The sequence below is a fragment of the Cucurbitaria berberidis genome (genome assembly GCF_010015615.1).
Source record: "Cucurbitaria berberidis CBS 394.84 unplaced genomic scaffold K460scaffold_3, whole genome shotgun sequence".
NCBI classification, from domain to species: Eukaryota; Fungi; Ascomycota; class Dothideomycetes; order Pleosporales; family Cucurbitariaceae; genus Cucurbitaria; species Cucurbitaria berberidis.
In genome coordinates this window covers 5735400-5760350 of record NW_024468937.1, presented here as the reverse complement: position 1 = coordinate 5760350, position 24951 = coordinate 5735400, and the positions used below count along the sequence as shown (strand labels likewise).

General features: G+C 50.6%; 11 protein-coding genes across 11 annotated transcripts; 5 read left to right on the top strand and 6 right to left on the bottom strand.

Annotated features, from left to right (window-relative positions):
* Positions 1 to 1104: 1104 nt before the first annotated feature.
* Positions 1105 to 2495, top strand: K460DRAFT_356309 (uncharacterized protein; the record flags this gene model as incomplete). The annotated part of the gene is made up of 5 exons (XM_040931950.1): positions 1105 to 1137; positions 1198 to 1311; positions 1366 to 1470; positions 1523 to 1905; positions 1964 to 2495. The coding sequence occupies 5 exons, from the start codon at positions 1105 to 1107 to the stop codon at positions 2493 to 2495; spliced, it is 1167 nt and encodes a 388-aa protein (XP_040789226.1).
* A 215-nt stretch (positions 2496 to 2710) lies between these two features.
* Positions 2711 to 4153, bottom strand: K460DRAFT_396004 (Oxysterol-binding protein; the record flags this gene model as incomplete). The annotated part of the gene is made up of 1 exon (XM_040936079.1): positions 2711 to 4153. One exon carries the CDS (start codon positions 4151 to 4153, stop codon positions 2711 to 2713), a length of 1443 nt encoding a protein of 480 aa, XP_040789225.1.
* A 575-nt stretch (positions 4154 to 4728) lies between these two features.
* On the top strand, positions 4729 to 6401 carry K460DRAFT_335887 (L-asparaginase). The gene is made up of 3 exons (XM_040930962.1): positions 4729 to 5696; positions 5753 to 5854; positions 5918 to 6401. Exons 1-3 carry the CDS (start codon positions 5120 to 5122, stop codon positions 6346 to 6348), a joined length of 1110 nt encoding a protein of 369 aa, XP_040789224.1. The 5' UTR covers positions 4729 to 5119; the 3' UTR covers positions 6349 to 6401.
* Positions 6402 to 6906: 505 nt separating this feature from the next.
* On the top strand, positions 6907 to 7368 carry K460DRAFT_268217 (uncharacterized protein; the record flags this gene model as incomplete). Its single annotated transcript, XM_040927533.1, has 1 exon — positions 6907 to 7368. A coding segment is annotated over one exon (462 nt), but the record flags the coding sequence as incomplete, so codon positions are not given.
* Positions 7369 to 7533: 165 nt separating this feature from the next.
* On the bottom strand, positions 7534 to 8184 carry K460DRAFT_377812 (DUF775-domain-containing protein; the record flags this gene model as incomplete). Its single annotated transcript, XM_040935016.1, has 1 exon — positions 7534 to 8184. One exon carries the CDS (start codon positions 8182 to 8184, stop codon positions 7534 to 7536), a length of 651 nt encoding a protein of 216 aa, XP_040789222.1.
* A 781-nt stretch (positions 8185 to 8965) lies between these two features.
* On the top strand, positions 8966 to 10152 carry K460DRAFT_406852 (uncharacterized protein; the record flags this gene model as incomplete). Its single annotated transcript, XM_040937002.1, has 4 exons — positions 8966 to 9159; positions 9209 to 9364; positions 9414 to 10020; positions 10072 to 10152. 4 exons carry the CDS (start codon positions 8966 to 8968, stop codon positions 10150 to 10152), a joined length of 1038 nt encoding a protein of 345 aa, XP_040789221.1.
* A 536-nt stretch (positions 10153 to 10688) lies between these two features.
* On the bottom strand, positions 10689 to 13650 carry K460DRAFT_284342 (uncharacterized protein; the record flags this gene model as incomplete). The annotated part of the gene is made up of 3 exons (XM_040928726.1): positions 10689 to 10979; positions 11029 to 12999; positions 13045 to 13650. 3 exons carry the CDS (start codon positions 13648 to 13650, stop codon positions 10689 to 10691), a joined length of 2868 nt encoding a protein of 955 aa, XP_040789220.1.
* A 567-nt stretch (positions 13651 to 14217) lies between these two features.
* On the bottom strand, positions 14218 to 15609 carry K460DRAFT_377810 (acid protease; the record flags this gene model as incomplete). The annotated part of the gene is made up of 3 exons (XM_040935015.1): positions 14218 to 14822; positions 14874 to 15157; positions 15209 to 15609. 3 exons carry the CDS (start codon positions 15607 to 15609, stop codon positions 14218 to 14220), a joined length of 1290 nt encoding a protein of 429 aa, XP_040789219.1.
* Positions 15610 to 17093: 1484 nt separating this feature from the next.
* Positions 17094 to 20386, bottom strand: K460DRAFT_335876 (topoisomerase II-associated protein PAT1). The gene is made up of 3 exons (XM_040930961.1): positions 20015 to 20386; positions 18241 to 19965; positions 17094 to 18194 (listed from the first exon to the last, which is right to left on the bottom strand). The coding sequence occupies exons 1-3, from the start codon at positions 20134 to 20136 to the stop codon at positions 17483 to 17485; spliced, it is 2559 nt and encodes an 852-aa protein (XP_040789218.1). The 5' UTR covers positions 20137 to 20386; the 3' UTR covers positions 17094 to 17482.
* Positions 20387 to 20825: 439 nt separating this feature from the next.
* Positions 20826 to 22171, top strand: K460DRAFT_406848 (glycosyltransferase family 15 protein; the record flags this gene model as incomplete). Its single annotated transcript, XM_040937001.1, has 3 exons — positions 20826 to 20873; positions 20921 to 22055; positions 22107 to 22171. The coding sequence occupies 3 exons, from the start codon at positions 20826 to 20828 to the stop codon at positions 22169 to 22171; spliced, it is 1248 nt and encodes a 415-aa protein (XP_040789217.1).
* A 649-nt stretch (positions 22172 to 22820) lies between these two features.
* Positions 22821 to 24691, bottom strand: K460DRAFT_127903 (alpha-ketoglutarate-dependent taurine dioxygenase). Its single transcript, XM_040926664.1, has 3 exons — positions 23756 to 24691; positions 23260 to 23700; positions 22821 to 23198 (listed from the first exon to the last, which is right to left on the bottom strand). Exons 1-3 carry the CDS (start codon positions 24332 to 24334, stop codon positions 23019 to 23021), a joined length of 1200 nt encoding a protein of 399 aa, XP_040789216.1. The 5' UTR covers positions 24335 to 24691; the 3' UTR covers positions 22821 to 23018.
* Between the last annotated feature and the right edge of the window lie 260 nt (positions 24692 to 24951).

Sequence of the window (24951 nt, the reverse complement as noted above, 5' to 3'; positions counted from 1 at the left end):
ACTGTGTCTTAGATAATCGGATTGCAGTGCTCTCTTTTCGGTTGCATGACTCCGACCTAAGGGGTGCTAACAATGATGGACTGTCTGCGTCGACTAGCCGTCTTTTCCTCCTTTGTCGTAGCTTAGCTTAACCCAGCCCTAGGAACCCCGCGGAGTTCACTCCTCTGACGTTCAAGGGCAAACCTCGCCTCGACTAACGTTCCCCATTGCATTTCCCCGGTTCACGGCCTTTTCTACAAACTTTGTGAGTTAAGCTTAACTACCTGGTTACGCACCCCCCAATGCCTCGGTACTTCCCATGCCGAAGCTGTAAGGCTTCACGATCTACAGGAGACTCCACGTGGTGGTCGCCGACTTCTCCCTATCCTTGCCGTTTTCACTATACTTGCCGTTTGCATACTAGTGGGCCTCGCTTAAACTACTGCAACGGAGACATTGTCCCAATTCGGAACGGACATCGGACGCCAGGACGAAAAGAACTATATCGGCAGCGACGGTTCCTGAATTCTAGTGGTTTAGGGCGTCTTCTCGCCTCTGTGTTGCGCGATCAGCAAAAACGTGGCATTGCCGATCTGGCGCCGTCTCACACCCATGCGAAGCGATGCGCGTTCGTGGCCCATAGGCAGACACGGCAAGTCGATGGTGCGACCAGAGTCTGGGACCGAAATTTCTTCGCGGTGTTTTGGGCCACTTGAAGCAATGGAAGAGCCATTTCATTGTGGTTCACGGGCGGGAGGACGGCGTCGCGGACGCTTCACAGCGCGGAGTGTTAGTGATATTGGGATCACCTGCGTCCCGTGAGGTTCAACGGCCCCCAACTCAAGATCGTCAACATATCAACATATACCCCGGCCCCATTCGCAAAGCACGAGCTTTAGATAACCCTGACTTGAGGCGTAGCCGAGCTTTCCTTTTCGCCCTGAAGCCGCTTTTGCCCCTGCCCCTGGCATGAGCAGGTGCATGTTCCAATCGAGACTCGCGAATCTGCTGACGTGCATGCATGCTGGCACCCAATGTTCTGGTTATAATTCCCCGAACTCGCCTGCTTCTCGAAGGAACCTGTGGTGAACCAAAGACCCGCCATTTGTAGTCAACACTCTCAATATGGTAGACAACCGGGGACCAAAGCTGCAGGCTGTATGTTACTCATCTAATACTGAAAACTCATATGCAAAGCTAGTATGCTGATGTCTGCAGGTCTGCTCAACATTCGTTTCATTTGCCTTCGTGGCCGTCGTCCTTCGTGTCTATGTTCGTGCTCGTATCGTGAAGGCTTTTGGGTACGATGATGCGTTTATGGTGTTCGCTCTTGTGAGTCTACTATGAATACTATCAATCAACGGCTGAGATGCTAACACAGCATAGCTTTCACACATAATGTTCGCCGGTTGCGCAATCGGCGGTATCCGCTGGGGGACTGGCAGACATATGGACACTCTTTCGAATGAAGAAATCTTGAAGGCCTTGAGAGTAAGCGTCGAAAGTCTACAACTCAGCTCCCAGTGACTGATAACATGTACAGTACTGGTGGCTATGCTACATTGCTTACTGCTGGGCTATGATAGCGTCCAAAATCTCAATCGGCCTGTTTCTACTCCGCGTTACAGTCAGTCGCATACACCGCTATATCATCTACACGGCCATGGGTTTAACAGTCTTAACTGGCCTCCTCTTCTTCTTCGTCACGTTGCTACAATGTTCCCCGATTAGCTTCTTCTGGAACAAGGGCATAAAGGGCCACTGTCTTTCGATCGATGTCATAATCGCTCTTACATTCCTCTACAGCGGAATCTCCGTTATCTGCGACTTCACATTTGCAATCCTGCCAATGTTCCTAGTCTGGGGGCTGAACATGTCCGTAAGGACTCGAGTTGTGCTCATCCCGGTTTTGGGGATGGCCTGCGTGTTAGTTCTACCAGCTCTACCTATCCTTTTTTGTCGTTACTAATAAGTCTGTTTATAGTGCCAGTGTAGCTGTTGTCGTCCGTCTCGGCTATGTAATGGACTTCAAAAACCCCGATTTCCTCTATGCCACCGTCAACATCGCGATTTGGAGCGACATCGAACAAGGCCTAGCCATAACAGCTGGTAGTCTTGCAACCCTCCGACCCCTTTTCCGTCTAATCGCGTCCAAATTCGGGTTCACCTCGACCAGTAATCCGTCTGGGCCGACGAAGCCCTCCGTCATACGGAACCCACAGTGGAACAGTGTTCCCGACAACGATGGTCGAAAGAAGCCCTTTTTTTCAAACCTCACCAACCCAATGCGAAGATCAGAGAAGGGATCGACGCGGGATAACGAGGAGGAGTATGGGATGGGAGATCTGCAACCTATGAGGTTGAGGGATGATCTGGTTGATGAAGCGTCGAGTGAGAAGAGCGATAAGGGATTCAACACATGGCGGGTACACACCGGCAAGGTCTCGGATGAAGAGCACCGGGTAGGAACAATCACCATGCAGAGCGAGATCTTCCAAAAAACGGACAGGCGATAGACTGAATGTTGATAAGGATCTACATTAACGCAATTACACGACGAAGAAGCGGTGCCATGCTGGAAAAGGTTCCATTGCAGGCGATACATTATTTCACGATACCCTAATCTAGTAGCGAACGGATATGGTTGGAATTAACCAACCCATTGTCATATTAGACTCATAATATACTCTATTATAAAGCAGCGTCCGCGCCTGGTGGTGGTGGCACTTACTCACCCTCGATTAACATTACTGTGCTTCGCCCGGAGAAAAGCCTCGATTTGCGCGTCCGATATTTCTTGTGAGCTACTAGTTACGCTCCCAGGTTGCTTCTCTTGTTGCGCAGTGCCATTGTTCATCTCCTGTCTTGATGCGCCGTTTTTGTTTCGTTGTTCTCCTGGATCCCCGCTCGTCATTTCTGCTGCCGTCGTGATCTGCGCCTTATCTTGAAAATCGTTCCCATTCCTGGAATCTTCTCTCTGCTTCAAATTTGTCTTATCATTTGATGGCAGTAAATTACCATGATATGGCGTCTTTGCAGTCTTGGCCATTTCCTGGTCGACCTTCCAGATGCCTCCTTCTCGGTCCACTGTATAAGACCCATTATCATGAGCGACCAATTTCTCAAAAACAGGGTCATGTTTAACGCTATGGAAAAAGATGCTCTTCCACTGTTTTCCCTCCGCTTCCTCATCTTTCCTCATCTTCCGCTGGCCTTCCTCGATCACGGACTTGGAATTCGTCGTGCCCTTCATGTCACCACTGCGCAAAGCAGCAATAGTATCTCCCCATGCTCTACGTGACTCCCATGGATCTTGATGTGATAAGTCGGCTACTTCCATCTTCTGCGACTGAAGAGCCATGACATCGAAAATCTCGATTTGCTTTCCGCTTCTTGAGTCTAGAATGAGAGATCCTCCACTCCATGCTCCCTTGGCCGTGTATATGTCTTCGTTCGGTTGATTTACGTGGGAAATCCGCGCTTCGAAGCTGTTCTTCTGACCTGAACCAAAAAAGCCCTTGCCTTCAAATTTAACGTGTGATACGTATCCGTTTGAGGAGATGAGGGAGTACTGTCCATGTAACTCGGGGTAGGGTGCTCCGCTCAAAATGCCCTTCACCTTGACGTTTGGTACAGGGATTAGATAGTCTTCATCATACTTATCGATATGCAAGACAGCATATCCTTTCTGCTTAATACTAACGCTCCCAGAGAACGTGATCTCTTGTTGCGTAAACCCTTCCGCTCGAATGCCGTGCTTATCGTTCCACAAATAGCATGCTGTTATGGGCGGGTGGTGGCTAACTTGTTCGGATACCAAACTTGTTTCTCCGAGCTCTTCATCCTGCCAGCTTCCAACAAATAGCTCCCCAAGGAAAGCGTTCAACGGCTTCTTCACGCCCTCTTCTTCTTTCCTTCCAGCATACTGCTGATTTCTCAACGAACCGAGGAACCACTTTAGCACAAGCAATGCCCTTTTCTCGGGATTTTGCTCTGCAGCTGGTGCAACAAACAGTAGTGGGTGATCTGCCCAGTACTGTGGTATCTCGACTGTTGAGTACTCTGCTAGAACGAAGGGCGGTGCCGTTATATTGCTGAGATCTCCAGAGATTGTTGCTATGGAAGCGAGGAATTCCTTGAGCGTAGAACGGTTAGAAGCGATATCATTTGACATGATGATGAATTGGTGGCTTTAGTTTGTATTGTCTCAATTGGAATCTGCTACAGGTAGTTGCGCTGGCTGATACTAACGCCAAGACTGTTCCTTAAAGTCATGACGTCGTTGGTACCAACCTCGAGTTGTTTCACGTCTACAGCCACGACTTGAGCTCGTCAGATATAGCATTTAGGGCAAAAAGGCTATCATTGAATTCCCTTCCCCTTCTTTACGACTCATTCGTCCGACATACATTAGTACCGAGCGTCTCGTTCATAGGCCAGCTGTGCGCCTGCTTTGCTGGGAGAACCTCGGCAGACATTCTTTGTTGTTTCTCAGACTAACTATACTGCTACCGTAGAACTGGTAATTTACCCAGATGTAGAAGAGCTTGCACTCGTAGTTCCCGTTGTTGGTGTCTGGCCTGGCCAACGGCGTGACTACTTGGCGCATAGCGATACCGGCCTCCGAACAGATGACACGCACACCACGTTTTCCAATGTCAAGCATTCGTATCGGCCTCCACTAACCTGGCAACGTCTATCTCTACGCGAGCCTTGCTGGTATGAATCCTGGTTAGCACCCTGCTTACGGTCTTTCTGGACAGTTGCTAGTGGCCCGAGAACGTGGGTTATCGCTTGCAAGGCTACTGATAAGGATCAACACCATCAACCATCCGACCTTACATAACGAGTAGACCCTGCAATAGCTTGGCAATATGTTCCTCCAGGCTCTTTGCGGAAATACCAAGACAAGATGACGAGAGCGTGTGGAGTTAGTACCAGTGGTAGCTAAAGACGGGGAGAGATAAGGGCTGTTGGAGATAGCCTGCGATATGCGCCGAGCAGAAGTTTGACAAGATGAATCTCGAAGTAATCTTGAAGCTATGTATAAAAAGCAGTGGTGTTCTGCTCCAGAGGGTAGAGACGTCGAACAGATCCTGTCCCAATCCGACCTGTTCATACCCACACATCGGTTGTCAACATGAAGTTCTCCGCCCAACTCCTTGCTCTTCTCCCGCCTCTGGCAGTAGCCTCGCCCGTTAATCTTACTCGTGCCGGCCTCCACAAACTCTTTGTACGCCAGGATGTTCAAACAGCTATAAACGCTTCGCTACCCAATGTCACCATATTCGCAACAGGGGGCACAATAGCCTCGCAAGGAACCAGCAATACACAAACAACCGGTTACTCCGTTGGTCTTGGCGTCCAACAGCTTGTCGATGCCGTCCCCGAACTGCTGAACATCTCCAACATTGCAGGCTACCAAATCTCCAATGTTGGCTCCGGCAGCATCAATGAGACCATTAGCTTGAAGTTGGCTAAGATGATCAACGAAGAGCTAGCAAAAGACACCGTCTCTGGTGTCGTGGTTACGCATGGCACAGATACGCTTGAAGAGACTGCATTCTTCCTCGAGAGCACTGTTAATTCTACCAAACCGGTCATTCTCGTTGGTGCTATGAGGCCAGCCACAGCGCTCTCAGCCGATGGACCGTTGAACCTTTATCAGGCTGTGACTTTGGCTGGTTCGCCCGCTGGCCGTGACCGCGGGACTATGAGTAAGTATCCACGCTTACAGTGCATGTCAGACATACACTAACTTGGAATCTCAAAGTTGTACTGAACGACCGCATCGGCTCCGCTTTCTACACCACGAAGAACAACGCCAATACTCTCGACACATTCTTCAGTACCGAAGCCGGCCAACTGGGCGTCTGTACGTACTATCCTCGTTCAGAAGTCATTTGAGAAAGCCAAGAATACTGACTTAGGTACCTAGTCATCAATCAGGTTCCATTCTTCTTCTTCGCCCCCTCTGAACCCGTAGGTCGGGTAGTCTTTGATGTAACCAACGTCACGGACCTTGCACAGGTTGACATTGTCTACTCACACCAAGACATGGATCCCGCGCTTTTCAACGCTTCCTACAGCTCTGGTGCTAAGGGTATCGTATTCGCAGGTGTCGGCGCTGGAGGTATGTCGGATAAGGCTAGTCTGGCTGCTGAGGAACTTTACAACGCCACTGGCATACCCATCGTTGCTAGTCATAGAAGTACAGATGGATTTGTGCCCGATGGTGGTGATTTCACGATTGCAAGTGGCTTTTACAACCCCCAGAAAGCGAGAATCGTTTTGCAATTAGGATTGACTGCTGGGTGGGGTGAGGATAAGATCAAGGAGGCTTTTGCGAAGAGTTATCCAAAACCGTGAGTGGCTAGCATGAGGAATGATAATGAATAATAAATTAAAATATCTCAAACATGATGAGTTTTGAATTATCATAGGCTTCTCCGACGATCGCATCATTGATCCATCTCCTACTTGCAGGGTTATAAGGGGCCAATATGACCAATCGCTTATACCTTCCTAATCGGGCCAGTTGTACAAGAGGGCGCGTTGGAGAAAACCACATAAAAGTGTGACAATATGAAGTCTTTCGTGAAGTTCTCAAATCTCTCAACAGATATTCCTCTTATTATTCGGGTTCCTGCTTCAACCTTGCTTTGTCTAATCGTCAAAATAATAATCGCTATCAAACAGCCAGCCATGTGTCCACCATCCGACCTCGTAGCTTCCCATAGTGCGGCGAAGCCACCACATCATAGCATATCCACGATAATCCCACAGTCGCAGACCTCAAAAGCCGCCTACGAGCACGCCGCGAGTATCCTTGCCCCCTCAATCCTCAACCATAGCATACGAGTCTACTTGTACGCCAAAGCCCTAGCTGAGCATAGCACGTCAACTTACTTCACGGACTCCCGGAAACATGACCTCCTCTTCACAGCCTGCCTCTTCCACGACATCGGTACAACAAACACCTACGACACTGGCCCGCAGCGCTTTGAAGTTGAAGGTGCCGATGCAGCTGTCAAGCATCTTTCCAAGTTCGGAATCGGAAGGGAAGATAGGCACGACGTCTGGACGGCTATTGCCATTCACACTAGCCCCGACATTGCAGAGAGAATTGGAGAGCTGTCCAGATTGGTGAGAATTGCGGTGATCACGGACTTTGGAAGGAGTACTGCGGAGTCGGAGACGCTTGTTCCGTTGAGGGAGGAGCTGGAAGCCAAGTTTGAGAGAGGGGGGATTGAGAAAGTGCTTGGCGATGCGGTTGTTAAACAGGCGAAGCAGAGGCCAGAGAAAGCGCCGATGGTGAGTTGGCCGGGTGTACTGTATCGTGCACATCTGGAGGAGCCAGAGTGGGATGGTGTGAACAAAGGTTTTTGAGAAATAGCAAGACTGCCGTATTCGTACAATGTAACCATACAGTCTTCACACGAAAACCTTCTTTTCAGCCCATCGAGTCACTCTAGCCCTTTTCAGCGCTTGAGTAGGACCAGGCACACGATTAGGTATCGGATTGCCGCGGCGAATTATATGATGTACCATCCTTCAACCGCCATCGCTCCGCTCCAAAAAGCTAGGATCCCGCTCAATCTTGTTTTCGAACTTGGTCCACCACGCCTGGAACGCTTTCAACGGCACCGTATCTCCCGTTCCCCAACTCGTGAGGAAATCGTAGCAATTCTTGATAATCCGCTGTGCAAGCACTTTCGTCGTGACTGTGTCCTGACCTCGCAGTACCAACTCGTTTCCTTGTCCCATATTTGGCTTTGCTGATGCAGCAGCATCCTGGGCTTTCTTCTGCTCCAAAGCCGCAGCAACCTGATGCGCCGGCTCGACCGATATACCCAATGCTAGCGGCGCTGCAGCACCATTTATAGACATGCCCTCGTCTACCATAGCATCATCATCGCCTAGCCCCCCGCCTGCTGGTCCACCGGCTTTGTTGTTGACCTTGAAGATTGCGCTAGGCTTCTCGTTCGCGATTGCGCCGAGCAGCTTGAAGTCGGATGCGCCGGGCAGTTGCGCGTACACAGCAGCGGCGGTACCGTCCGGCAATGTGACTCCGGGTAATAAGAAGACAACTATGTGTGAGAAGGAGGGTTGCGAGGGGATCTGGAACGCGAATTGCGTCTGCGATATGACTTGTGCGTCCGCGAGGATAGGGCGTCCAGAGACGATTACGCCAAAGGAGGCCATAACGGGTTGTTCAGGTGTGGAGAGGTAGCCAATAAATGATTAAAGGTTTCCTGGTTACATTAGAGCTGCAGTCCAAACTGCGGAACTTGTCGCGTATAAAAAGAGTCGGTTCAAAATAGTAGCTTCGAGACTTTTCGAAGCGTTTCTGCGTCATTGCGGCCCAAGCTCATCACCCCACATTCACCCTTCCACGATACAATTGCTCTTCATTCTTCAACTGTTAGCATGCCACATCTTCGAGAATGCTAGGCTTGACTAGGCTCGCTCCAAAGTATGCCTAAATTCGGGCTTTCTCTCTGTGACTGTTACCAAAAGCACGTGTCGCAACTGATGCCTAGCTGCTGTAGCTGCAGACTCCTCCAGTCACATCAACCGCCCTTTACATTCAAGCATTCGCTCTTAGTCCTTTGCTTCTCTTCTACACCCAGAGCATGCTCCACGTACATGATTAGCGCCGGTATCGCCGGATATGCCACCCGCACACGGATAAATCCGATCATGAGTGTGTGGGTTTAATATCTGGTATGCGCCGTGACCACAAGGTCCTTCCTATTCCTCCCTTGAAGGATCACCGATATATTAAGAAGGATCAGCAAACCCAAATTCCGAAAGAGAAAGGATTAGAACATATTAAGAAGGATCAAGTAACTCAAGCCCCGAGAGATAGAGGAATAGACCATATTGATTTGAGACGGCAACCTTGTGTTCAGGAAGAGTACAAGACGAACGCGATGGTAGCCGTATTTGCTGTAGTACAGCCATCGAAGCTAGCGCTCTCATCATGCACTTCACCACCAGCTTTCTCCTCCTAGCCTCCGCTACCTTCGTTTACACTAACCCCATTGAACCCCGGCAACAGTCCATATGGAATCCCTACAGTCCTTGCACATCTTGCTTGAGAAGGTCGTGGACCCAGGGGCCAGAGTGCACCACTCATCAATACCTGAAGTCAACTATCAGTCGCCTTTTGAATCCGTAAGCGCTCCTTATCTTTGTTGTACGCAAGGCCTAATGCTTCACATAGACCAGCTTCAGAAACAGCCACGTATACTCCATCACAATGGTGCTCTGCATACCTCCGACAAACCGACTGGTCTACGCAATGGAAGACTACTTCGTTGGTCAGTACATACACGTCGTGGTCTGTTGTGCATCTCTTTGTCACAAAAACGGACTATGAGTAAGTCATCAAATCTCCATTCCAATCCTTAGCCTCTAATGTAGGCCAGTCACCCAACCTCCACTAAGTTCTGTCCATCGCCTTCGCCAGCAATGGAATGCGGATGGGACAGCAATACAATTGCACCATTAGATCAACAAGAAGACCACTCTATCGAACACTTCCAGACTCCAGAAGAATGTCAACAATTGTGTCTCGAGCGCAAAGCATGCAAAGCGTATCGTATAGATGGAAAGACGAACACATACTGCGAGATCTTCAACGTAGGGCTCGGGAAAAACGCCAGCAACGTCATCAATCCCACGCCAAATGGCAATCAATGGTGGGATCGTAACTGCGGAGAACATGTACCGACACCCTGTCGTTTAGGAGGAACTGCATCTCGACGTACGCCTCCTCCGAACTTGAACCCGGGTGTGCCGGTTACACCTTCATTGGTCGTCCTTACAACGGACGCCCATCCTGCCACAGCCTCGATTACCCCTGGTCCTGCCCTCGCAAAACGCGACACCCCTTTCCCACCCTACCTCAAAGATTTGAGCTACCCTTGGTCGAGCATGTATATGATTCCTGCGTGTAGCTGTATTGTTAGCTCAGCAGGTGAGCCAGTTGCCAGCACGACGGTAATGACGGCTACAAAGTGGACATCTTCTACAGTAAGTTGTCTCGAGGATATTTGAAATACGTGTGGGCTAATGTGCGAAAAGAGTGTGACGGTGACGAACGAGGATTGGTTTACGGTGACAGAGACGCCGAGACAGACGACTGTCTATGTGAGTGTGGAGTAAGGAGTTGGTCGTGAAGGGTGCTGGGAGGAAGCGATGTGATTACTAGTTGTTGTTTAGTTACATGACCTAGAATATCAATTCTTTTCACATTAACACATTGCTCTTTGGCTTAAATTTCACAATGTAAAAACTCGCCTGTCTATGATGAAACTACACCGGAGAGGGCCGGAGAAAGAACAGTTTCGGAGATGCCTGCCAGTATATCGTCAGTGATGAGGACCTTCGAGGAAGACAGCTCCAAGGCTGACTAATAACTCTATTAACCTATGTTGCGGCTTTGAAAGTCGGCTCGATAGACGCGCCTCCTGAGCGACTGACTTGACTTGTGCTGGTCACGAAACACTCAACAAAACAACAACCTAATACCCCGATACTCTATAAGCATGAGCAGAGTAGACACAGTCGGTTGAGTTTGATTGATGACGCTATTACTGGTGACGCTGCTTGCATAGACGTCGAGATTTGTGCAGACGCGATTATCGCTTACTTTTAGTTCTCGAGGGACTTCGAAAATTCGACTGCGGGTCAACGAATCCTTACATCCTGAATCCATGCGCCGCGCTCACCCACTCCTGGTCCAACACCATACTCACCCTTCTCAGTATTCGGCTTCCACCCATAAGGGCCTGGAAGTACTTGACCCTCTCTTCCTCGTCCATCATCAAGAAAGCTGGCATACCAGATACGGAGACAGCCCTAGGATATTTGGAGGACGAAAGAAAACCGGAGGATGTAGGAAGCTGCACGTCAAATGGTTGCTTGAGTGAGGCGACGAGTACTTGGGCGGCAAAAGGGTTGAGGCCGACCCGGCGGAGGAAGACTTCCCACTGGTCATCTGTTAAGCCATATATTGAAGAAAGAAAAAGAACTTCTTACGCTTGTTTCAACTGCCAGGGGTTTGATGTCGCCGATGTCCACTGAACCATGTGGTAGACCATAGTTCGCCATCTCCACGACAATAGAATGAGCGAAAGCTTGCTCGCCTCCGTGAACATACTTGACGAGCACTTCCCCTTCTAGTTGAGAAGCAAATGATTCGAAGGTTAGCATTGCGTCCTTATCACGCGGGTCATCTGGACGACTGGAGCCGAGCGCTTCCATTTCGCGGCTGAGCCCTTCGCTGACCATGACTACTAGCCTTTCATACCGTAGTTGTAGGACAGTCATTAGTTCTTTGACAGGCGAGTGGTCAGGCTGTCCGGGTAGTGCTCGCTGTTTGACTTGCTGAAGCGTAGTAAAGAGCAACCCTGAAGACGGTGAAAGGAGGATATCCGCTTCCTTGAATGCTGAGTGCGGCAAGTTGTAATCCCGATACAAAAACTCAGCTCCAGGATACAGTTGCTCAACTTGTTTCATCAAACTTCGCTGCTGTAGGAGGGATGAAGAGACAATGAAGGAACAAGGTGCAAGGCTCCCTGGAATAGTAGGAAGGTCTGGTAGCAGCCGTAGTAGTTGCTCTCCCTTCGGTTTCGCCACTTGTACCTTTGTTTGTGCAAGTTGACCTCCGATCACAGGCGGATCAGATGGCGGCTCCCTCGAAAGGATTCTGCTAGCCCGAGTTCCCCTTATAGAGTTGTGAGTAGTAAGAGTTTGTTTTCTTGTCCCATTATATACAGGCTCTGGAGGCTTTCCACGAGTCTCCATGAACTTATGAAGCGCCGTAGTTGCCGAAAAGCCACCAAACATAAGCTCATTACCAGTGTCTGTTGGTGATTGTCTAGCTTTTTTTCGAGACGCTGGCGCTGGCGTCCTTTGCTGATGGCACTTGAATGTTTTTGATCGAGCATTTAGAGGTGATTGTGAATGTGGCGTTCTGACTCCTTGAGGCGCTGATCGCTTGCGCGTGGTCTCCGCAACTTCGTCATCCATCTCTAGCTTTCGCTTCTGAACCAAAGCCTCAACATCCATCCTCTCTTCCTTTCCTGCTAGTTCCAATTCCTCCTCATCTTCGTCGTCATCCAACAGTCTTAAACCGTCTCGTTTCCACACCTGTGCAGAGCTGGTGGCAATATCGCACCTCGTGAGCTCAATGAGCATTTTGTTGAGTTCTGTCTCACCGTGGATTTTCTCGTCAAGATTCACTGATGAAATCCTAGTTGTGAAAATGCCCCACTGCAAGTCTCGTTCCAAAGCAGAAAGCCCATGCCATGATGTCGTCGTTTTGAGATCTTCGCGCTTAGATCTCAGAAGGAACTTCATCTGCGCATCTAACTCGGTGCTACTGTGTTTATGTCTATCACCCTTCTTTAGACTATACTCATTCCAAGGAGCCATGGGTAGGGTGAAGTCGAGATCCGGAACATCGACTCGTGCTGTTGTATCTGCTCCCGAAAGCTGCTCGTTCTCGATCTTTCTCTTCGCTTGCTTGGCAAGTGGCTCTATGTCTCTGAAGAGTTTATCAAAGTCGATGCTTGCGTTGCTATCATCTTCGCTCGAGTCACCCGCCCAAGGTGGATATGGGATGAATTCAAGCAAAGTCTCTGAGAACGAAACAGATTTCAGCTTCCTCATAGGCGAGGACGAGAACATTGAGGGTGTGAGCGGCCCCTCTACCTTCAGATCCTCGGTTGTGTGCTTTAAGTTGGATGACATTTGGTCCTCAACGAGCGGACTGAATTGTGGTGGGTGAGTGACGTCGAGCAACATAGAATCACTACTATCCGAGCTCTTGCGTACTAGCGAGTCTGCTGCCATGATCTGATTTTCTAACGTTATTGTTTCTCTAGCAAAAGAGTCGCTGCTATCTGGGACACGCGGTAGCCGGTTCGCAGGTGACGATGGTATGTACGGTGTCAATGGAGGTGACAGCGGAAGTAAAGGCGGGGTGAGAGGTAGAACCGCAGTAGTCTGTAGCTTTCAGCGCATTGTCCTGTGCGAAGTTGTTGTACATACTGGCTTGTAGATCAAGCTTTCAGCTTTGACCGTCTCAGAATCCTCGGCGACATACTCATCGCGAATCGCATCCTGCAGATAGACAAGGGCTCCTCTTGAAACAGTAATCTTCTCTGCTTTGACTTTCTCTTCGCATTGTGCAATGTATGCGAAGTACTTAGCTGGCCATTCAAAGCTCTCATCACTCTCCTCGTTAGTGGCCTCGAACGGAATTCTCAGATTTCTCAAGTTGGGCATAGCCGCGCTTCCGAAATTTAGCAGGTCGAGCTGGTAGTCCGATTGCAAGACAGGGAGTTCATGTTTCAAGCCCAGGATCTGTTTTCGCCCATCGATCGCAAGTAGATCAGTTGCAGGTGGTTCTTGAAATGAGTATACCCCCTTTAGCAACAACACGGCATCCTTGTTAATTGCAAGTCGTTCCTTTGTCAGTTCTTCCAGCGCATTAGTGATGAAAACTTCTGGAGGATCCCTAAGATCCTGATAAAAACCGATGTCTGACGGTACGTTTACATTTCCCACTCGCAGTCGCTCGGTTGTGTAGTCTACACACAGACCGTATGTTCGTGCATACTCGATGCCGCTCGGTTCCTTTTCGTCGACCTCCATGGATAGAAGGTCGAACCTGGTGAACTGATCGTCGGGCAAACGTCAGTGACTCGGATGGCTATCGATATAGTAGCGGAACCTATTGAGTCCTGGCACTTCGCGAAGCTTGTGATGCAACAGGAATGCCAGAATTATAATATGGCAATACTCAGCGCTGCGGGTGGTTCTGTGTGATGGCTCAGAAAGTGGGCAAAGACCGAGGATCGCGCTTTCCTTATGTCAGCTAGTGTCATCACGTGCGTACATGTTCACACCTTCGCACAATGCCTTATCACAGATATCAGCAACAATAGCTTCAAGATAGAGTGATTTTCCCTTTTAGATCCATATTGACGAAGCTTGTGCAATTTTTGGCTGTAGCTAGATGGTTGCAATGAAGTCTCGTCTGAATAGTGGTGACAGATATTTATTCTATATCATTCTAGCAAAGTTGCTATACTATGCTTTTTGAGCCGTTACTCGTATCCCGTATGTCACTCAGTAGCATGACAAAAGAGATATAGCCATGTACTATCCAAAATACACATATATCTCCTAAGCAAATGAAATTCATGATAGGCCCCTTTACTAAGGCTTCTGGCCAAACCCGAGGGACTGATTGCCGCCATTGAAAGCAACAAGCTGCGCCTTGAACATCGTATCACCAAATATTTGACGCCCTGCGCCCTGGTTACCCTGCACACCACCGAAACAAGTTGTGTTGGCCTTGTCGACTGTCGCAAAATTGACCCGGTTCCCAGGAATTTTAGCCATGTAGCTATCGCCAATAGCAACACTTATATCCGGAAGCTTAGCCTTACATGGATAAACAAATCCGCCAACCTGAGCATTGAGCTGCGCGCCCTGAACTTGCGCATAGTACGCATCAGCGACCATCTGGTCGACAAGGAGGAGCGAGGTTCCGGTGTCGGCAATAGCGTCGGAGCCTTGCGGGTTTTCGAACACTTTGTCGCCGATGGCGAACTTGGTAGAGGGGAACTGCCAGAAACCTGATTCGGCTTTCACTGGAATCCAAGTCATCTCGCCCACAAACTTGGTGGTATCGATCTTGCCGAACTCGTAGACGCCAGTGCCGTCAGGGTCTAGATCTGCAGTGAAGACGGGCATGTCGAGGTCGTTCATGACGTTGTCGAAGAAGGTCTTCTGGGGGGTCTTCTTGGTGCCGTCGTTGACTGTATGGGTCAGCATCAACTTCTGAGCCCGAACAGCTTTATACTACCTACCAGTGTTGAGTTTCGAGAAAGCAAGACCAACGAGGCCATCCGTGTTGGTGTCTTCAACAAAAGATTGTGAAACCTGGTTGGCAAGTTCGACAGTCTGGTTCGCGACCTTCACGCCTCCAATAGTAACCGTGTCGGTGCCAACAGTGCCAGCAGCACCGGAGCCATCACCGTAGCTAATCTTCCATTGAGCCCTTTCCGTCTTCTTAAAGGTGCTCGACTTTGAAGCATCAAAAGCCGCATGTTGGCCAATAGCCCGAGCAGGTAGGTCGGTGCTGAACACCCAGCTTTGCAGAGCGCATTAGCACATACTTCTTCAGCTCGTGGAGTAGTCTTACAGATCCGAGGAGCCAGAATCAAAATCCAGGTTTAGTGTCTGACCACCAACAACAACGGGCGAGAGAAAGACTGCAGCATTTTGCCCTGGGTTGGCGGCAACAATTCCGGTCTTATTTCCGCCCGCCGTAGCTGCCGCCGTAGCATTCTGGTCCTGTTTCGACAGCCCAATGAATCCTTCCTTTTGGGCGACCATGAAGTCTGCCTTGACCTGGAAGTTGTATTTCCTAAAAACTTTCCTCATGGCAGCGGCGCCATCAGGGCCAGTAGGGTGTGCTTTATTTAACTGCCTTGGAACCTTGAATGATCGTTTCTGAAGACCTCTCTTGCGACTTGGGGTGGGTACAGCAAGCACTACGGCGGCCAAAAGAGCGACGAGGAAAAAAAGTCGTAATGAAGGCATGTTGAGTTATGCTGACCGGCAGCCGGACGATGATACGTATCGATTTGAGAAGAAAGTATGTACTGAGAAGAAACCAGGAAAAGGAAAGAGTACCACTTCCGCGAAAAGAATAGAATGAAGGCTCGGCCTGATGGGAAATTCCACGGCGACGAAAGAGTGTGCGCGGAGGGTTCTCTTAAAGAAAGAATGTCGATGCGACCGACGTGGTAGACAAGGAGAGACTGGAAACGAGATGAAACTTATGACCTGGTCCAACAGTGATGCATGAAGAGATGTGTGAGGGCGCTAAGCGTGCACTCAAGACTAGATCGTAGATCTACGCGGACCCCAAGAAGAAACCGCGCGTGCTGCATCGTTGAGGGATCCATGCCAGGATCATGCTTAACCTGCTGAAGCGTGAGGTCCAGAAGCTGATCAAGTGTGGTTACTAAACTACTACAACGGGAATGACAGATCCACTAGGGGTAGAGGTATTGGATGGGAGCGTGTAAAACTTCGTCGGGGGAATATCGCTAAGGTTTGTGGACCTCTTACGCGTACTGCTTGAGCGTTCCCGATGCTGTTGAGGAAATGTGGAGAGGGCTAGCGGAAACGGCTCCTTGGCTGCGATGTTAAGTGGGAACGTTTCAGCAACGCGGCGCTCGAAAGAGTGGTTATAGTTCCGCCAAATCGATTTCTGAAGCGCTACGTTTTCGGGTTGCATTAGCCGACCAAAGTAACTACTCTTTGTCAGCATAGCTCGCTAAAACCGACTGTCGCTCCCAAGCTGCCATTCCTTGAAGTTGACCTTCATCGTCTGTACCATTCCGAAGCTGAGGGCCTCCGTCTTCAAGCATAAACATGCGGGCTGACGAAGCCTAATGAGAGGTGTTTCAAAATGCCAAGGCCAGACAAGCTAAATGTGCGACGCCGCAACGCTGAAACGAAGGTCGTGCCAACCCGCAACCTGAGAGGAACCACCACGCGGAACGCCTCTCTCCCTCTTCAGGACGTTCAAACAAGCAACCTGGGAAAGCTTAGCTGTCATATTGTCTCTAGGCTCCTCATGGCCGGTCGACCCATCCTTTCCGCTTAAAACACGTCTCAGGTGCAATGCGCACCATTGCTAGGCGCCGGAGCAGATAGATAAGCTGTGGCGCTGTAGAGCAATACCGTGGCGACGTTCACGTTTCGAAGCCCTAGGGTAGGTGTCTGGAAGTGCGTTTCGGCGGAAGTACAGACCGGACGGTAAAGTCATAATGCCGGAGGTGACAAATTGCAGTGTGGCCAGTCGTTGTACGATGGTGGACTAATAGGCGGAGCTGAGATGGATCACTTTGCACTGTGACTATGGCGATCTTTCGTGCAACGATGTTGGCTCTCGTGTCGGAGATAGAGAGTTGGCGGGCGTGGAAATGTGAGAGGTGGTCGTTTGAAGGTTGGAGTATGCGAAAGCGCACGGGCGTTGCTTCTGAAGGCACAGCTGAACAACATCACGAATGAGGCGGCAAGATGGCAAATATTGCATAACGTATGTTTGAAATCGAGTACTAAAATAACAGCGCTTTTAGTGTTTCTCACTGTGACGACCCTCCATTATACACGGACCAACCACCAGTGTCTCTTTCATTAATATGAGAATGGTGGATGGCGCGAACACGCTTCCCCTGTCGCCTGCAGCCGCCCATGCCTTACGACCTCCTGACACGTGCCTCTAAGCTGTACAACGAGCAGAGAAGGATTCTGCAATGACTGCGGGAGAAATCCTTTTCCAGACTCCAACAGCTTCAGGCAATGCCAACTTGTAGGCGAATCTTCTAACGCCGGCTCATCTAGGCTGACTGTCGGTAGTGTTCGCATAACCAGATCCAAAATTAGCATCTTTTGGCTAAGCTCATCCAAGCAGCTCTACATCCAATCCAATAGCCCTCATGAAGAGATTCACATTGGCCAACCGGGCGCTCGCCATGTCAGCTGGCAGGGCCTTGCTCACGGAGACCGTCTCCATCACACGGTCCTTGACGCCGAGGACGAGTCTCTGTTGCTGCTCGGGACTGGCGCCCACACCCATGGCAGCCAAAAATTGCCAGATGTATATATCATCTGTGTCATTGATGGTTCCTGGAAAGAGGACCGCAAGCACAGGTTCGATTGTGTCAAACAACCGGTTGTAGAGCTCAGTCCATTGCTCCCAGTCGGTTACCATTTCAGGAGCTGATTGCTTGAGAAGTTCGGCACGAGAAATGAGAATCGTGAGCAGGGACAGGCCGATTCTGCTTCTAGCAGCAACATGGAGATTAGTGCGGTCTAGGATAAGACCAAGGAGGCCAATAACAATATTGAGAGGCGCCTCGGAAATGTGCGCGGAGAGCGGTGGCAGCACCGTTTGCGTGAAAAGTTCGACTTCTTCGCGAATAGCCGCGCTCAGAGGCTCTTCAGGTGTAGCGATGGCGTGACCGACCACAGAGAGGCCGTCGAGGTGAACTGCAATCATGGTTACGACCGTGATGCGTTCTTGCTCGTCAATGTGGCGGAAGAGACGAGGGATAGCCTTCTTTCCCTTGGCATGCGCAAGGATGGAGACAAACGGATGGGGGGTCGTTGCACTGATTTCAGTTAGTAAAGGTAACTTATTTATTCGTGACAACTTACTGTGGATTGATCGGCTCCATAATCTTAGTGTTTTGCCAGAGCTGCTTGTGAAGAGCCTCAATTTTCGATCTCCATTCCATGTGTGCCTGTATGGCCTCTGGGGGGCTGTTTTCACGAATTGGTGGTGGCAGAGCTCGCTCGTGGTCCTCCATTTGCATCAAAGTTACGTATACAGCCTCAATATTCCGTAAAGCCTCCTTACGGTCTGCGATAGAAGATTTGTGATGCTTTGGAAGTTTATCGTTAGTCTCCGGTCGCTTGAGGTTGAGCAATGGCCGCGGTGTCTTGGAGTTGCTAAAGGCGATCTTTCCTAGGCTCCCTTCAACAACAAGCTGCCTTGCTTTTGGCCTCGCTTTAGCAGCCTCAACCGCTCGCTGAATCTGCTGCTCCATACGTTGCATATGGTTGTCGCCTCCTCGTCCATGCCTACGAGTTCCGAATCTATTGTTGGTCTGGAAGAGATAAGTTTGAGCGAATTGGTTGGCTGGTTGCTGGGGATTCTGACGAGGAGCGCCGCGGATCTGACTGAAGACTTGATAGTAGAAATCTTCAGCAATGGCAGCCTCGGGACCTTTCTCATCCAAATTACCAGTTGCGGTCATCAGTTGCTGCAGTTGAATCCGAGTGATGAAATTCTTATCTTGGGGCGTCATCAGACCATTGTCCTTCGCTAAGAGCGCAATCTTATGATTTCGTTTAGCTCGCTTGGCATCTTCTTCAAGAAACGCCGCACGTTCTGCCTCGGAAAGCTGGAGTAGCTGCTCAGGATGGGTGATGACCATTCCGGGGTATGAGGGCCCCCTGCTATGTCCAGGAACTTGACCGCGATTACTTTGCGGGGCAGGCTGAGCCATTGGCTGACCCTGTCCAGAAAGCCGATTGGGGTTCTGCAAGATCTGGCGAGGCTGAGAAGGTGGACCCTGCCCCTGCCCCTGCCCCTGGGCCTGCGGTGGCGGCTGTCGTTGCTGCTGAGCACTTGGCTCATTTGACTGGGGCCTCTGCCGCTGCAAGATGGTAGGGTGCTGAGGTGGTTGATTTGGGATGGATTGCCCTGGAAGCTCGGCTCGAACCTGTTGTTGTTGTTGTTGTCGTTGTTGTTGTCTCGGTGGACCTTGCTGCTGCTGCTGCTGGGGTCTTTGCAGGATTTGAGGCGCAAATGGGCCGGGCGGCCCACCTGGCATGCCAGGATACGGAGGCTGGCCATGAGGAAACTGCTGTTGTTGTTGGCGGAACTGAGCAGGAAGCCCCGGAGGTAGTGTTTGCTGGGCTGGGGGAGTTCCAATGCTTTGAGCACGCATCATGGCCTCGACCTCGTCTAAGCTCATCATCTTCCTCGATTGTGCAGGCTGCGGAGCAATCGCAGGAGGCCAAGGCTCCGGTTGCCTTTGGGCAGCAGGCTGCTTAGGCTTGAGACCCCAGATATCCGCGCGCGCCTCCAGTTGAGGGATATACTCGGGATCTTTATAGCTCTCATAGCCACTTCTATTCGGCTTCGAGGCATGAGGCACGGGAGGCCTCTGTTGAAAGGGCTGTTGGCGGGCCTGATAAAGCATCTGCTCCTCCTGCAGCGTGTTCGAGATCATCGATGTCTGGCCGGCGAAATCGAAGTCCTTGCCAATGGACTGCTGGGTAGCAGGACCGTCGCCAAAGGTGTCGTCATTGAGGACATCGTCGATGTCGTCGAGCTGATTGCCTAGGCCGTCGTAGGTCTCCTCGAAGTCAATGCTGTAGATGCTGTCAGTAAAGGTTACAGATGTGTATGAGCGCAACGTACGCATCGTCATCGGCTGCCCCGCCTCCAAGTCCAGCAAAGGCGTCATGTTGTCCAAAGCCTGGAGCGTTCCTCGAGTGCCCGCTGTCCCTAGGCAGGGTAGCATCGAAGCCAAAGAACGACATGGTGGGCGATGCCCGTTGTGGTGGACTGTAGTCGAATCTGGTTCGAGAGCGTGTGGTGGTGATATCAGAAATGTGGGAGGTAGCGGCTTTGAACCAAGGGCGAGGTGATGAACAAACGAGGCGGTGGTCGCATGGACACAGTGAGGGTCAAAGAGGCCAACAGGCAGTCTACCAAACTTCAATGCGACGGCGAGCGATGAGGTTTGCGCGGTGATGGGCCGGGTGGTAAAGGTGAGGTCTGGTCGCGCCTTCTGGCCCAATTTGGCGGCAAGTCCCGCACTTGCCCAAAAAGTACGGCAAGTACGGCGCCCTTGTACCTTGGGGCTGGCTGGGCACCTGAACTTAGCCACACTTATACGAGAGGTGGACAACGACGCTTCGTTCTTCTCCTTTTCCAATACATGTTCGAGCTACTTCTCTAGAGCCCACTCCCCTTCTTCTCCTCCTTTGACCACCTGTCCTCTGGCTGACGCGCATGCTTCACGCCTGGCATCCGCTCGTTTCCTCCGACTCCATCCCTCGCAATACCACCCGTTTTGAGTCTTCGGCAGCGACACCCCCAGCATCCGCCTCGGACCGATCCACGCTCGAATAATCGCCCACAGCACTCGCGTGCAGGCGAAGAGGAGGGCTCCACGATACCAGAGAAGAGCCAACGGTCTGCGCAGCAGTCTCAAGGCCTCTTCACCATGGCAGGCTCCCAGCGCTATCTCCGCTACATTGTCTTTGCCCTATTCGTATGACCCATGCTCAGATGCCTGTTAGCATACATTGACCTCTCCAGGCTCTTGTTCTCCTCTACTTCATCGGCTCCTCATCGTCTGTCCCCACCACAAGCTGGCCCGGCTACAAAGATACGGCCACGCCCGGCAACCCCAATGCCCCCGTTGCACCCGTCGTGCCTGTTGTCAGCCAGGACAGTGCCCCCGTCGCCAGCCATGACGCATTGCATGCGGCCCCATCGACCACACCCAACGACAAAAAGCTTCCCCCGGCGACAGCGGCCGGAGAGCGCATGAACGCGACCTTTGTCACCCTCGCCCGCAATTCCGATGTCTGGGAGATTGCCAAGTCGATTCGCCACGTTGAGGACCGCTTCAACCGCAAGTTCAACTACGACTGGGTCTTCCTCAATGACGATGAATTCGATGATGAATTCAAGAAGATCACAAGTGCACTTGTATCTGGCAAAACCAAATACGGCAAGATTCCCAAGGAGCATTGGTCGTTCCCCGAGTGGATTGACCAGGAGAAGGCTGCTAAGGTCCGCGAGGAGATGAAGGAGAAGAAGATCATCTACGGTGACTCCGTCAGCTACAGGCACATGTGCCGCTACGAGTCTGGATTCTTCTTCCGCCACCCGTTGATGCTCGATTACGAATGGTACTGGCGTGTCGAGCCCAGCGTAGAGCTCTACTGTGACATCAACTACGACACCTTCAAGTTCATGGCCGAGAACAAGAAGAAGTACAGCTTCACTCTCAGTCTGTACGAATACGTCGAGACCATTCCTACGCTCTGGGCCGCTACCAAGAACTTCACAAAGCACTTCCCTCAGCATGTTGTCAAGGATAATTCGATGAAGTTCCTCAGCGACGACGGTGGCGAGACCTACAACCACTGCCACTTCTGGTCCAACTTCGAGATCGGCAACCTGAACTGGCTCCGCTCTGACGCCTACATTGACTTCTTCACCTCCCTCGACCATGCGGGCGGTTTCTTCTACGAGCGATGGGGCGATGCTCCTGTCCACTCCATTGCCGCTGGCCTGTTGTTGCAAAAGGATGAGCTTCATTTCTTCAACGACATTGCATACTATCACGTTCCGTTTACACATTGCCCGACCGGTCAGCAGTATCGTCTTGACCACAAGTGCTCTTGCAACCCGAAGGACAACTTTGACTGGAATGGTTACAGTTGTGAGTAATGTGCTTATTCCAAGTTGATATGAAAATACTAATTATTGCTAGGTACGTCTCGCTTTTACGAGATCAATGGCATGGAGAAGCCTGCAGGGTACGAAAAGGAGCAATAAGCTCTTCCTTCCAATTACCTCCCGCAATCCGAATTGAACAATTCGTTTCCCCGTCTGCACATCATCTGACTTTGGTCAAGTGCTCCACGCTCGACTGCGCAGTGGACATGGCTTGCGCTGAAAATCATCTTCATCTTCATTATCCTTGTAGTTGCATTAGGGATCTGCATTGGCAGAGGGCGTAGTGCTGGTTACTAGAACTGGATAAAAAAAGAAAGAACCTTGGTTGCCAGGCCCCTGCTTTGGCTGTACTACGGTTCTTAGTTTTTTCTTACTCGATCTTTGCGGCTCGAAAACAATAGGGTGTAGAGGCTGGGCTGGCGTTATCTGGTTGAGTACGCCATTTGGGGCAGATGTTATGGGATCGTGGAGGGAAAGAGAAGCGGTCATTCGTATGTATTGCTAATGTTATTGTAACTATATCAGATTGACTGGATAGAGCAATGAGCATGCTTACGACCTACGACTAACTTTCGACGTCAGTACCTAGGTAGTACGAATGTGAATTGCACCATGGACCCGCTAAAAAATCAACATGAATATCAACAACATCACCATGACAGTCTATAGCTGACATGCCAATTTTGACAAGCGTGACGGCGGTGGCGGTCACCTCTTTATGAAAAGAACACATCACCAAAAATTTATTAGTATACAGTTAAAAGTAAAGACGGAAGTGATTATAATCGTATATATTCATGATGTAGGTGTGTGTACCTAAGAACTCGCTCGCTAAATACGCAGGACCAAACACGTGGTCAGGTCAAATCATGAGTCTGAACAAAACAAACAAAGGTGAAGTTGCCATTCCATATGCTGAGCAAGGAAAAGGCATGCAGTTGCTCACTCAATCGTTGTAGTTTACTACTCCACTGCCGTCCTTGTTTGCCTTGGGGAGGCTATACTTCTCACTCAACTCAGCCTCTTGCGACTTGCTGTTGGGGTCGAAGTATGGTTTCTCAGCCTGGACGGCAACTCGGACAGCGTGGCGTCGGTGTGGTGCGAAGCCGTATGATGCAGAATGGTTCTATTGAGCATTAGCACGCGGTCATTATGTAGATGATGAAGGGGTTAGTGAGTGAGCTTACGGTTGATCTGTTATCCCAGAAGGCTACATCTCCTGCTTGCCATTGGAAGCGTGCATGTATTTCAGGAGACGTAGCGACAATCTCGTTGAGGAGCGAGATGATATGATCCGACTCTGTCTTGGGGACGCCTACGATCTTTGTGACGAATCCGGGGTTGAAGAAGATGCCCTTCCACCCAGTAACGGGGTTTGTGCGAACCAAAGGGTGTTCGGTAGTGATAGGCTCACGCCTGACAGTGCGGCCAAGATCTCGTGTGCCTTGAGCTTGCAATTCGGCGGAATGAAGTGCTGTGAGGGACTCGAGATACTTCTGCATGTACGGCGAGAGCATATCATAGGCTGCGTATTGCGAGGACCAGATGGTGTCGCCACCTCCGCCACGGGGTGGGCCAGTGAGCACTTTGAGGGAGGTGTACGAGGGAGGCTGCTTCTCATATGTCACCTTTATTGCGTTAGCACACTGAATCTCAAACGTTTCGTATAGATGGAGGACTCACATCGGAGTGCCAAAGGAACGTAGGCGTGAACAAGGCCCGCATATCCGGGCTTCCTTCTCCTGTGAAGATAACATGGACATCCTCTAGACCCTCACGTTTCGGCACTGCTGTTGTTGCGTGCTTGTGTAGACTGCCGAAGTACTTGCCAAGCTCCTTCTGCTCATCAATGCCCAAGTTCTTCTGATTTCTGAAGAAGACGACGCCACGCGTAGAGATGAGCCGCGCTAGGTCATTCTTCTGCAGGTCGGTAAGGTTGGCGAGGTCGACGCCATGTACTTCGGTACCGATCTTGGGATTGTAGTCGAAGACATCGGTTGCCGAAGCAAGCAGGTGCTTGAAGTTTGGATCACCTAGCTTGCCCTTTTCGACGTAAGGGACATCTTGGTATGCTGGCCAGGTGATGTCAGGGTAACGTGGTCGTAGATCCTCGTACTCGTATGTCTCATCATGCTTCTGAACAGTGGTTCGTCCGGGGACATAGCCATGCACATTGTTGGACTTGACGGTTTGCTTGAGGGTGAGGGTGGAGGTGGGGGCGTCCACGGATTGGAATTGGGGTTCGACAAGTCCTGGGGCCATGGTGGCTGTAGTTGACGTGATGGAGGTGGAGGATTTCAATGTAAAAGCAGTGTCTTGCAGTGTTCTGCGTGGATGTCGTGGTAGCTTAAGGTTGGGTAGAAGCTAGTGGTTGAAAGGGAAGGAAAGTATTTGAACTGCTGGATAAGAAAGTAAAAGAACAAAGAGGGAAGGTCCTATTACTTAAAGGAATCCTTTGGAAGCGGCACTCAGTGATTCATGCCAGTGCGAGGATACGCTTACCTCACCCGAGCAATTGCGCCATCGCACACAATCTGATAAACAGCCGACATAGTCCGGCCAATCTCTCTATGCGCTTACAGGCGCATGATATCAATCTGAGACTGCAACCGTAGTCGCTCCGATGCGGCGGGGGTGAGATCCGGGGAAAACGAGCACGTCAATGTCCCGTTCCAGGCTTGCGTGATTATAGTGGAGCAGAGATCAAGTCTAAGGGTCGTAGCACCAGCCTTGAAAGGACACGAAATTGTCCTCCCAAGGTACTACGTCGCCTTCCAAAGCTATGGAAGCCTGTTGATGCTGGTCCATATCCAATTTTTCTACCCCAGTGACGTCCTGCCTCTCTTGTCTCGGGTTGTATCTTCAAACGTGGGCACAGG